This window comes from Pempheris klunzingeri, chromosome 1, assembly GCF_042242105.1.
Source record: "Pempheris klunzingeri isolate RE-2024b chromosome 1, fPemKlu1.hap1, whole genome shotgun sequence".
Lineage (NCBI taxonomy): Eukaryota > Metazoa > Chordata > Actinopteri > Acropomatiformes > Pempheridae > Pempheris > Pempheris klunzingeri.
In genome coordinates, this window is record NC_092012.1 from 32738811 (window position 1) to 32752762 (window position 13952).

At 41.7% G+C, this 13952-nt stretch overlaps 1 protein-coding gene across 3 annotated transcripts in view; it reads right to left on the minus strand.

The window, feature by feature from the left end:
* The window catches only part of phkb (phosphorylase kinase, beta), an 86363-nt gene that overhangs the window by 30557 nt on the left and 41854 nt on the right, over nt 1-13952 (minus strand). For all 3 annotated transcript variants that reach the window (XM_070831844.1, XM_070831852.1, XM_070831860.1), the window contains 2 exons: nt 12880-13038; nt 12377-12471 (listed from right to left, as the gene is read on the minus strand). In XM_070831844.1, coding sequence (XP_070687945.1) covers nt 12377-12471; nt 12880-13038 — 254 coding nt within the window. The remainder of the gene's footprint in view (nt 1-12376; nt 12472-12879; nt 13039-13952) is intronic.

Genomic DNA, 13952 nt, shown 5'->3' on the forward strand with positions numbered 1-13952 from the left:
CGTTAAATTTGACAAAGTGAAAAAGCCATTTGCCAGAAAACGCTGCAGTGAGTCTCTCCAGAACAGAAATGAATTTCAGCTCCGCTTCATTTGACTTTTCCCCCAAAATTAAAAGCACTGAGTTGTGACACAAAATGAGTCGTGTCTGAGATCTTTGTTTCTTTCTGGTGTCTCTTCTTTCATTCCTCCTTTTACTTTCCTCCTTCCTTCCTTCCTTCCTTCCTTCCTTTCTATCTGACCTTTTTGCTCTTCTTTCTTTAATTCCTGCTTTCTTACATACATCTACATACACATAGATAGAAAGAAAGAGGGGAAGAAGGTAAATTGGAACATTTACCTATCTTTCTCTCTTTCTGTCTCTTCCTCACGTCTCTGCCTCCTTCTTTTAGCCCTTTGTTTCTTTTAGTAATCCTTTCCTTACTGTCCTTCTCTCTATCACTACCTGCTCTCTACAGTAACTCATGTGTCTCTCGGGTCAGAAGTAAATCATCTGCAAACAGTCAAATCTCAGATGTTTCTGTCACAACACCGTCGACAGTAACACCATCAAAACTCGAACACAAGATGAAAATGATTAATGTACACGGCTGTAAGTCTGCAAATCAGGTGGCTGACAAAGCATTGCCACATCTGATTAATGTGTACTGAATGCAGACTCCATGAATCTGTTTTTTTTTTTCCTATTAACACATTTCTGGTGTTTCTTTTCTTTCAGTTTCTATTTATTATTTAGAGAAAATATTTTGTTATGGAGGGTTTATGTATGAATTCGACAACAGCGACAATTTGTATGGAAGAACATTCTTTTAATTGCCTGCTCTACATATTTGAAAGTAGAATATACACATTGCTAAAAAAAAAAATCACTTAATTGTAAGCATGAAAGTGATTGATGAGAAATGGAAAAGCTTGTATGTGCATCTGTGTTTATGTCTTGTGGGGGAACAGACACACAAAAACTGACTGAAACTGTACACACACACACACACACACACACACACACACACACACACACACACACACACACACACACACACACACACACACACACACACACACACACAGAGTTTCGTTCATATAAAATTGATTGATTAACTGACACCATTTCTATGGATAACAAGAGTCACATTTTTTTCTTCCAGCTCAGTGTTTAACAATTTAAATGAAAGTTATAGTAAAGAAACAAAAAACTTCCGCTAAACTCAACGGGACTCAACGGGACTCAAAGTGACGTTATTTCAAGGTCAGATCCCTCCCCGTGTGTCGGCTGGCAAGGCGCAGCACGAGGGAGGCAGCCTCGAGCGAGCATCGCATCACAAAGGAATAAAACATTCAAAGACTTTCATAAAGTTAAAAAGCAAGCGAGGGAATTTATCCGTCACCCAAAAAAAAAAGGGGAAAAAAAAACTATTTGAATGAAATATAATCCCTTCTTTTCATGCCCCTGCGCAGACGAATGACTCCAGGCTCTGTATCTTCTTCGGAAAGTTGGTCTCCGCGCAGCTCAGAGATTCATATTTTGATGAGGGTATTTCAAAGTGTCAGGGGTTTAGCAGAAATACGTTGGCAGGAGGAAAAAAAAAAAAAAAAAACATGAAAGAAATGCTAAGTCATTTTCAATCTGGGCTGTGGGAGGAAAATGTCTCCTGTGTACGTTTTTAAAGTTGGATCTTTTGAAAAGGTCATCTGGTGGTAATAACGACAAGACCAAGACAAGGATCACTCGCAGCTTTAACTGGAGGGAAGGGAGGTGTTGAGGCGGGAGTTTGATTTAAGCAAATGCTTCCAGTCTGACAACATGGAGCAAAAAGAGTGGCAGAGCTGGAGATACAAAGGCCGACAGCGATGGAGGGAGGGAGGGAGGGAGGCAGGAGGAGGAGGGTGGAATCACCTCAGCAGAGGGGAATCAAGTAAAGAATTAGATTGCATGCCGTTGGCCGGTCCAATTGTCAAGGCGCACTGACTGAGAAAGCGATACATCGCTCCCCGGACTCAGCTCAGAAATATTATCCTCCACCGGAGAATCCTTATGTGCAAAGACGCAGGAGAAAAAAAAAAAATCAATTGATATTAAAGGCGAGCCACAGTGTGAGCTACAGGAGCAACGGCTTGTCAGAGCAGCCCCGTTTGATGTCATGCCTGGAGAGATGGGAAGGCTGGAGAAGATAAGTGGCCTGATCACTACTGTGGGGGTGGGGCGGGGCGGCGTGTGTGCATAATGATCTGAGAACCGCAGAGAAAAATAAATATACATGTAGCCACATATGAAAGTCTAATGCCAAGCGGTGACAGGTCGTCTCATAGAGTTGTGCAGGCGGTGTTTTGTAATTCTGGATAATGCCTAAACTTTCCGCTCCTGTAGAAATGTAGTCATTTAAAAGCTGGCAAATGACAAAACAAGCAAAATCTCTAATGTGAATAAGTTCTAATACTCAAATGCAGCCTGACAATGACCCCCAGAACACTCAAATGTACACGCAGAAAGATGCACAACACCCATAAACACATCATTACAAAACTTTGGGAACAGATGGGCATTATGCTTCTAATGTGCTCTCTCTTACTTTCATCCACACACACACACACACACACACACACACACACACACTCATGAAGGCTTTAAAAGCGCTCAGCAAATAAACAGACTGCCAGAGGAGCAGCTACAAACCGGTCCCTGCAGACCGCTTTGGACACACAGGACACACATTGCGAGGCGAGGTGCAGACAGATGTATTTATAATAGATTTTTAAAAAAAATTAAAGAGCACACAGCTGTTATTACACAAGGGGCATGTCAGGGTTTGTCAACAGTGAGGCTAAAGTGCCAAGGCCATTACAGGAGGTGTAATCTGTTGTCTGTCTGTTCCGTCTGCTGATACAGAATGTCATTGGCACACACGAAAAAAAAAAAAAAAAAGCTCCTCATTTTATACCTTCAGTCGGTCCCCTAACATTTTTTGATATTGGCACAACCTCTGAGATCCCTATCGAAGAAGTAATGCTGCATTTCCTGCATGTCGACTCCAGTGTTTGAAGTTTGCTGGAATGAACCCTCAGGTAAGGACAGAAGACGATTTGATTTGTCAAAACTGATACCGATAATAGTGCCTCAATCTTTTCATTCCTGACTGTGCGGTGGCTGTGCTGCATGACTGCTCACGTCATTACTGGGTCTCAGAATACCTTCCTTCATCACAATAGGATTATGTGACAATGATTTTAATTATACTTTCATAATGTTTGACGCTTGGGAAGGTAGTCACAGTTACATTCAGGCTGAGGATTTTGTATAAAAGGTTCTATATAATATCTCAGCATGTCTGACCAAAACAAATGTTCATAAGAAGCAACTCAAAACGATGGTTTCAAATCTAAATCAACCACATTAAGTCTTTGCCAAGTCACATTATTTGTATTTTCAACCACTGTTCTTGATATGAGAAGACAATAATCCTCCCATCTCACAGAAAAGTGTCTCAAACCTTTGTTTGCTGTGACAATTCTTGAGCTAGCGAGTGCAGGTGTGAGTCCTGTGAACGCCCCCCCACCATTGTGAAGCTTGGGCTTGTACACTGTCAGCAGTAACCATCAATAAGCAGCTGATAGAAGCCAAGATGCTTCCCTCTCAGCACCGCACACCTGGCTCCAAACACAAATCCCATACTCAGCTAACACCCCGAATCCAGCAGCAGTGGGGGGGGGGGTGATATACCTTAATGTACGAGGGATTTGACAGCCTTTTGTAGAAGTGACGGTTCGGATGAATTGAGCACAGCAGGTTCAAATATTTGATCTTCACTCGTTTGTTTTTGCCATCCTCCCAGAGGTTGTGTATCCTGGCAGCTTGTTTCTCTTTTGTTTCTGTGTGATATGTCAGCTGCAAACAGAAAGACACTGCACACCAGAGCTGGCCAATAACGCTGACAGTGAGGCAAAGAAACAGGAGGGCCAAACCTATCAGACACCGCTAATGGGGCCCCTGGCAGGGAGAACAGCTTGCAACACAGAATAAGAAGCAGATGTGTGTCTGAGAAGATCAGAAACACACACTCGTAATTTCTGAGAGTATGAAAGCAGTATGTGAATGTGCTGGTGTGAGTCAGATCAGAGGATGCGTCTGACTACGGATGGTGTGTCAGGACTTAATGCATGCAAAGTGTGTGTCTGAGTGATGTCCATTTCCCGGCAGGTTAAGGTCACTAGCCATCTCTCGAGGGCTTTTACTGTCACAGACCGCTGGGCTCGACATTTCCTGCCCGACACCAGGCCATTTGGCAAACAGCAGGATTTAGCACACTCTCAATCTGTGTGTCCGTGCATGTGTGTTTGTGTGTGGGTGTGTGTGAGTGTGGTAAAGACTACAGAAGGAAAATAAGTGCACCGTGGTGTGAATCTGTGTGTTGCAGGGATTTAAGTTTAAAAATGGAATGTGTGTGTGTGGGTGTGTGGATGTGTGGATGTGTGTGTGTTTTTGTGAGTGTGCTTGGGTCAGAAGGATGCTAACGTCCATCTGTTCCATGCTGCTCAGGGTCACTTTGCTCCTCAGAAAGGGACAGCCCGTAGATTATCCAATGGTGTCCTATCACTGACCTTTAATCTGTGTTCTGCTCTTTGAATCTAGAGTAATATCCATATTTCTCTAACAGGTGTGTGCGCTGCTGAAATGGCTTTTACAGTAACACATCTGTCTGGCGAAGTAATGCAGGGAGATGATGATGACGATGCCTCATGGTCTGTCCATTTACTGACGCAGACAAAAAAATGTTTTACGGCCGAGAGCACTCTTCACACTCTAAACGTACAACTGCCCGTACATACCACTCAAGAAAAGGCATTAGCACTCTAAAGCAAACGGACTGGAAAGTGGAGGTCCCTTCTCCACCCCCAGCCGCGCTCAAAGGATAATCACCCAGATCACAAATTCATATAATGGGCTATAAGACGCTGCTTCAGTGAGTTAAAATGTGTCACATGTGTTACTTTTTGACATTAACTCTGCGACTAAATAGCAGCTCTGTTATTATTTAGCCAATTGCTAGCTTATGAAATCTACATTTGTTATTTTCTAAGCAGAGGGGGGGGCAGTTTCTAATTTCCCTGGAACAATCCTCTGCTGAGAGGGAAATTATGTGCTTTATGTTTCTGGTTCATTCGGAATAGATAGAAGAACTTGGTAGTGAGCAAACAGTGGCTTCCACTTATGGGAACTTGAAGGTCATGTTTTTAAAATGGATTTTTTAAGGCTGGGCATAAGCCTAAATGGTTGGTTAAGTTTAATATACAAATGTAACGTGGTTGTCCGGCACTATCTATGGAAGTATTTTGAGCTACCAAGTTGTGCACAAAATTATAGATTAGATTTTTTTGGTTTGTAATGCAGATTTTAAAACTGAAATTGATGTGATTCTTTTCAGATAAGAATGCTACTGGAATTTCCCACCACTAATTATCTACAAAGTGACTTAAACTTAACCCTGCAAGAAGCAATTCTTGACCACTAGTAACCACAAATTTGACTTCAAAACAATCAAGTTTTTATCGAGTTCTTAAAGCCCCGGAAAATCTGACCTCAAATATATAATAAGTATTTATTCTATATTCTATATGTATTTGAAGTATTTCTTTATAACATTAAATGGATAAATGGGTAAATAAGCACAAATCCAAATTAAAAACAACACCTCACAAATCTGCTTCATCAGGACTGAATGGGTGTGTACACTGGGGTGTTGATTCTCAGTGGGATCAGAAGTGCTTGCAGTTTCACATTACAGGGAGTCAATGGATTCTGTGTTAAGATAAACCTAAATTGTGTTCTCACTGGTAGGGAGCTGTAGTTCACAAACAGGCTGGTCAGCTCCTTTAGAAGCTGAAGAATGCAAAGTTTCAGACAAACATTAATGTTGAATATACAGTACAGGATGAAATGGGTTCACGTCTCTTTCATCTCCCTGCCCCTGTATATTTCAGCCATACCTTCTCTTCTTGTTCGTGTTTCTAAGTTCTAATTCTCCCTCCTTCCATCCCACCTCTAGGGAGGTATTTTTGTTGCCCACGCTTTACGATCCAATCGAGGGCCTCTACTGACCCACGGCTTATCTCTGATTGATGACTGACGGCTCCCGCAGTGGAGGCCATGACGCAACTTTTCCATTAACCTTGTTCCAACGTAGTGCGAGATATGTGTGTGCGTGTGCGTGAACAAAAGTGGAATCTGACAAAAGCCAAAGGTTCCTAGAGAGTTTTCCAATGACAAAGTTGAGTGGTACGTTGCATTGTTTTTAATGCACATAAGTGCTATTCCTGCATGTGCTTCAGCGCTGCGAACGTGGGTGTATGTGGGCTGCTGAATTCACAAAAAATAGACCAAGAAGAGACGGACTGAGAGAATATGGCACTGCGAGCGTGCCTGATTAGCTGAATAGATTAAGGGTATAAGATTAGAAGCAAGTGTTTGACTTAACCAACTAATTGACTTTTACAGCCATTCACGACTACTCAGATCCCCCAGTTGCTTTGCCTGCCGCATATTATTGCATGTTTGTCAGTGGGATGTCACGCCACGCTCCCCGGGGTGCGTTTGATCTGACTCACCCTCACAGCCCTGGGAGCGCATTGTCTCTCATGCAGAAAAACCCAACACAGTCAGCCCCTGTTCTTTGGTAGCTGCTAAATATCAAGGAAAGCTGCACTTATACACAGGGTCATGCTTAAAGACTGATCCATTAGGACTATTATTGGAGCACACTGGTGCCAGTAATGCACTTTTGCTGATACACATCGAAGGTGTGTAGCTTTATTTTATAGCTTCATACTCTATTTAACAGGCTTGCAGTTCATTATGGTAGTAAAAGGTTGCTGCACATCAAGCTCCACAATGCATTAAAGTTGCATAAACACCATATTCACCGACTAAATCACAACTTCCGACCCTTCAAATGCGAGTTGTTTGAGGCAAAACCACATTCCCTTCCCGCTGAGATGCACACATGATGCAAATTTTATGCACGACATAACCTATGTACAATATGGGGACCTGTGCTGTGTAATCATTTTTAAATTTAGACTGGCCACGTAAAAATTAATGCTGTGTTGTGCATATTCTTATTACGTACTTCTCAGACATGTGCAAGAATATTTAGTGTTGCCATGTCAGCACCAACCCACTGAAGTCACTACTTCCACAGGGCATGGACGGGTTTTGGAGTTGTGGCAGGGTTTATGTTGGAATGGGATTAAAATGATGTGACAATAAAACACTTAAATAACTGCAACAAATAAATAAATAACACTGCAATCACATATTTTAGCAAGAAAGGCACTAATTTGTATTCAGAGTATAAACATTAAGAATTCAGACACAAACATTTCTTTCTGCAAGTCATACTCAAAGCTAAATGTAGAGTTTATAACATACTGCTATTTAGAATAGTTTCTGAACAGGAGCTTATAATGGCTTATAATAATAATAATAATGTTTCAACAGGCATTTATAGGTTAGAGGAGGGAGGGAAACATATTCATCTACTGAATGTGAGAGCTGATGTCAAATAACCCTGAGGTAACCCTACATAAGCTTATATGTGTAACCAAACGGTACAATATTGCAGACTATTCATGGGTTCGTCTCATTTTCTCCCACTGTGGAATGAATAATACACATGCACACAGACACACATGAATTATACGCATACACAGCGAAAGATAGGGAAGCGTACAAATCATGCCTTAAGTGCATCTGAAAGCCCAGCACGCCCATGTGCCTTTCCTGCCTGCAGTCCAAACACTGGATGTCAATGATGCAGAGGCAACAAGACAGCTGCTACACACACACACACACACACACAAAAACACACACACACACACACACACACACACACACACACGCCTCTTCCTACTGCCCCTTTTCCCCTTTTTCTTTTCCCTAATTTTTTCTCTGCCCATCTCAAACCTCTTTGCTGACGTGTGCTGTGAGCTAAGCATGTAGCTGAGACTGAAAGGTTGTGAGTCAAAGAAACACAGAAGTAAAAAATCAGTGATCAAAACAAAGGAATTAAAGACTCAGGACCAGGAGGATTGGTATGAAGCCGTGAGGAAGAAAAAAGAACAGAGATGAGAGAAGCAGTGGAGGATAAAGGCAATAAAGAATGAATTTGTTTTGGCCGTTTGACCCTGAAAGGTGCTCAGCTTAGCACCAGCCACACGAATAAACAGCCACATCTAATTTCCCAGGCGGCACAGTGGTGTGCTATTTAGAACTGTCGCCTCACAGCAAGAAGGTTCCAGACTTTAACCTGCTGGCCGTCTGGAGCCAGCTTTAAGGACTTTGTATGTTCTCCTAATGCCAGAGACCCAAAGATATGCAGTTTAGGCCAACTGGTGACTCTAAATTACCCGTAGATGTGAATGTGAGTGTTACTGATGCCCTGCTTCTGCCTATAGTATAAGCAATGGATGGATCTGATTTCCCCCGGCTAAGAGCAGGACACAGGTATGCTCTGATATTGAAAGTCTGTTGACCTGCTACATTCATGTCTTTCAGGAAAATGAAATACTCTTCACATCAGCTTTCAGGTGATTTCAGTGTTACTTCTCAAGACAGAAGAGATGAACACATGCCTTCCTTTCACACCATTATACCTACAAAGTGAGTCATTTCTATCAGATCAAGTCATTTCCTTTTCGTGACTATTCAAATGATAGAGACAGCACAACTACTTTTTTTTTTGTTTTTAAGTGGTTAACAATTAACTTCAATGCTTGGTTGTAAAACATAAATCCAATTCTATCACTCAACAGCGGGCCATTGTCTTCAGCAAAAGACAAAAACAAAACATTCTTTAAAATCCCAAAGCACCAAATGGTACACAGACATAATGTTGCTTATCCACCATATCAGAAATAATTGTGATGATATATCAATTCCACACTCTCTCCAAGTGACCCAAGAAAATCACTTTTTCAGGTTTAAGCAAGACCAGTGTTTGATAGTCGTCACTAAGCAATCGTGGATTACTTAGAGCTGGATAACATGATAACCAAAAGTTGAACAAATAAAAGTAAATGGTAAAAAAATACCTACTCTTTTGATGACTTTAGCTGCTGCTGTGCAGCAAATGCTGACAAGGTCCATCTTGTAGCAATGGATATTTAGTTGAAGCCTCACTCAGAGGTTTACACACCTGGTTTCACCCCATGCTTTGGAGAGAATCCTGATCTTATTATCAGCAAGCAATCTTTCCTCCCTTGTCTGTGTACCCACCACCCACTGGCGTCTTAGACAGCTGCCTACAGTATGTGACTATAATGCTACCACTTACATTTTTAAACATTTACCTTGATGCCCCAGTGGGTGGGCTGGTCTCATCATCTCTTTCCTACCCGAACACTCCTTCCACTGAAACTAAGCGCACCCAGTAAGCCCTCACAGTTTGCATTAACCTGAGTAACAAGTTCTCAGCTCTTCAATAACATCATTAGTTGTGTAGACAAATGACTGTGAAAAAAAATAGTGCCTCATCGCCATGACAGCAAACCACACGGCTTTCGGTTTTCTCAGAAATGAAGCCTGAGACCGTTTACTCACACTCACATTTATTTGGATTGCATGCAGCTGAAAACATCAATATAAATGTGATATGCTTTTGTTGAAAGGCCTCATGCAGAGCAGTGCCTGCTACCATCACAGGCCAGGCTCACAGCGAGCCCACAAATCCAGTTTCAACAAAGTGTTATTGTGATAAAAGTAATCTCAACAAAATATGCAGCCTACCTGAGGGGAGCCAGGCTTTGCTCACATTGCATATTAGTTTAGCTTGAATTCATAAAAGCAATACTGCCAGTATAATGGAGCTGCGAGTATTTAGTATTAGAATATCTCACTGCATTTGGTAACTCGTAGGTAAGCTGATGCAAATATGTTGATATTCTATTATGAATGGCAAATTCAAATTGCCTCTGTGTGATCCCAATTAAACATCTAAACGGCTTGTAATCCAAAAATGCACAGACCTTTGCAAACTTTGGTAAATACTTCATCTGCTCTTTCATCCCTGATTCCAAACCACAGGTACTCGTCTCACGCAGGGTGCGACAGCATTTACCAGAGGGTACGTGAAAAGAAGGTGGAGTAGCTCAACTGATTTGTATAAATAAGAATTAATCTCCATATTAGGTCCACTGCTACACCTGAACACCACGACTTAGACTGCATGAACACTGGTTAGAAAGAGAGAAGCAGTAAGTAAGAAATTTGGGAAAAGTAATGCCTAAGTGGTTAAAATAGATAAAGCTAAAAGTATTTATATACCAATTGATATTATTAACTAAAATTAACGGATAAATAGTAAGATAAAAGTAACCCCCACACAACGATATCATTGTTGCTCGGGATGTTTCACTGTGGACGGGCACATTATCCAACCCTAATACACAGGTGAAATGAATATCAAATATCATAGATAGATTGCTTAGCTAACATAGTGGATGCACAGCTCAAATCAGTTCTAACAGCGGTAGTATAAAAGTGTGACCTCTGCTCCTCCATGTGGGAGCCTAACGGTACAAATGTAAGCAACTAAACTGATGGTTCAATGATATGAAAAGAATTATTGTAACGTCCACTATTATATCCACCTTTATATAGTAGGTAGTAGTTCATATAGGTATACTTAAGTTAATCTGACTATAAAACCACTGATTTAGACCGTGACTACAAATAAGTAATATGTACACTCATTTATTGTTGGTTGCTGTGTCAGTTAACATTGCATCAGGTGCATAAGAGCTGTTATTTGACTATATGAAGGTGAAATCATGATAGTAGAGTTTGAGAATGTAAAACTGCTTCTTTCTACAAAAAGACAGCACAGCAAAAGAGATGAGAGATGTCTACACACAGCTGGCAAATGTCAAAAGCTTTAAGTGAAAAAACTCACACTTGTCGTGTAGTGATGTCTTATAGAGTTGACCTTCCTTGTATTAAAGAATATTAGTATACACTAGAGATTTAAATGATGACATTTGTACCTCTTAATAGTCTCTCTCTCCACTCGCTGAAATGCTCTTTTCTATCTCTGGCTTTTTGCTTGTTTCTCCCCGTCTTTGTTCTTTTGGCTGATCTTTCTCCCGGCAACCTATTTGATTCAGCCTGGTGTTCATCGTACCTCCCCGGACCCGTCCTCTCTTGTGCACCTTGTTCTAGTACCATCTTATCAACCCAGCTACAAAAACAGAATTCAACATACGGGAGCAGAATGGGACTTATCAATCCATGCTGTACAGCAAAGAGAATGAACATCAGGGCATTGTATACCTATCTCTACCCTTCATCTGTGTGATCCTCAGAGCTGCTGGCAGTCTGAGATATGGATTAAACCTCAAACATGATTGCCATTCAGAGAGGTTGCTCGTAGAATAAATGAACCGGGTTTAATCCACGTCGGCAAGACCGGCCCCTGGCAAGGTGAGAAAGATGGCCTCTGCTGTTTAGGTGCTGATGGGTGAATTGTAATTAAAACTTAAACACACATGAATAACACAACAAAGTGGCCAGCTGGACTGAGTAGTGGGAATTTTGTTAAATCTGATATGGGAACTGCTTGAAGTGGAGTTTGTGGATAGGAAGTGCAGGAGTAAAGGTGGATTCATAGATGTGTGTTACTGCGTCACTTCCAAGCCTGCGCACGTAGCTGCTGTAGCTACGCCACAGGCTACACCCAAGCTGCCGTGTGCCTCCTCAAAAATGTAACCCCAAGTCAGGGATACTGTGACCACATTAAACCCCCTGCTCAAGTATAAATCCTGCTCATCTCATTGGATATATTTCTTCAACATAGTATGTTGGCTCTTGCAATTTATGCGAGAGGCTATACCTGCTATCCAGTTTCTAACTATTTGTTTTACTGGAACATGCTTTTGTTGAACCATGGCCACTGAGAATGCTTGATTCCAATTGGTTGCCAGATGTCCACTCGCTTCTGGTGACCAGACAGTGGAATGATGCAGGTGTTGGTTTGTTGTTACATTCACTTAGCAGGATTATCTGTAGTGAGCCTAAGTTAAGAGAATGTGGATAAAAAGAGAGCAATGCCTCTGTCTAACTTAAAATCTTTTTGAGACTAGAGTGAATGTAGATATTAGTGAGGAAAGAGAACTTTTGAAAGAGTGTGATACACTTCACTGCTGCAAAGACTTAAAGTCTTAATGATGTTGGATATTATTTACACTTCTAGGTTTTCCTCCTTGAATAGACTGACTAGATTACAAAGATTTTTTTTGCCATATAGAGTATTCAAGACGATAAGTTGTGAAATAAGTGCACAGAGTTAAGACGAGAGCCGTGACGACAGTGAGTCACATTCACGTCACGGCTTACCTGATTGGAGTATCGCATGCTGACATTGCGCTGGTCCTGTCGGGGCACATAGCGGCGGATGGGATCAATATCTTTAGGGCTGATCAGCTCATCCACTGCAATGTGAGCACACACACACACACACACACACACACACACACACATAATTGGAGACATAAAAAACATTGACATGCAAAGACAAGGCGAGAGTTAAAAGAAAAAGAAACTGTCCATCACACACAATGGATGAGTCAGACTGCTTTCTTGGATTGATCTCGGCGAAAACTTCATGCATCCAGTATTGAGATAATCATAAATAATGACAAACTTATTGATTTCTTTGAGTATTTTCTGTCATAACACATAAAGTGGTATATTACATTTAATCAAATATGAGCTTAAGGTCATATTAGTTTTGCATTTTTAATGAATTGGACTGATTTTAGAATGAACAGACTGAATGTGTGGATTGAAAGCATCATACCAGAGCGCACACATGCAGAAACACACACACAGAGGCATACCCAGCAGCTTGGCGATGTTGTAGAGGGCCTGACCGAACAGGAAGATATTCCCATCACGGCCAGAGTTGCTCGGAAAACGCTTCTGGCTTCCATGTTTGTTTTGCTCCGCCTCCACAAAGTCAGCCGGTACGTAGTAATACTTGGGGATCACAGCATAGCCTGGCATGAGAGACAAGAACTGTGAGCACTGTGTGTGTGTGTGTGTGTGTGTACATGTAGACTGCATCTTCTCTGGACGCATGTTGTGTGTGTTTGACTAAGAACAATTTGCACGTCACTCATGTAGTTACAAAATACATCCTTTAATAAGACTGCAGTGGCGACGCACACAGTGTGCAGCAACAGTTTCACACAGTAATACAGAGTATGTGTGTAGAGACGGACAAGAACGGAACATTTTTGTACTAAAAGTGTTTTTCCACAGATCAACCATAACAGATACATAATGGTGAAAGGTGCTGAACCACCATACTGGAGCAAAGTGGTGCCTCATTGCTTGAGGCAAGACGTGTGCCAATTCACTCCGAATTTAAGGGTACGTCATTAAAGTCAGTGAAGGCAGCACAATAATTAGGGCGCTGAGACAGTGCAGTACAAAAAGCGCTCGCCCACCACTGCAGAGACACAGGTTTAACATTCTGATGGTGTTAATGGGTGGGAAGCTGGTGAGGGATCATGCCCTTGTTGCAGCTACCCCTTGTGTTTGGTGCGTGCACACTGTCTCCCTCTTCTACACTCTGCTCAGAGCACAAGCTCGAGTTGGCAACAATAAGCGCTGCAGTGAGGGGGCTGCTGGCTGTGGCCCATCAGAACGTGAAAACAGCTGTGCTTTCAACCTAATGCCAGTGTCACAGTGATAATTCTAACATGCTAATGTTCAGTGGGTGTGATGTTTACCATGCTCACTAACGTAGTGTAGCATGTTAGCATGCTGACATTTGCTAATTAGCACTAAACACAAACTACAGCTGTAGCTGATGGGAATGTCATTAGTTTTGCAGGTATTTGGTTATAAACCAAAGCAGTGGACATATTAGAAGTTGGGTGTGATGGCAGCACTAGGTGAAAAGTTA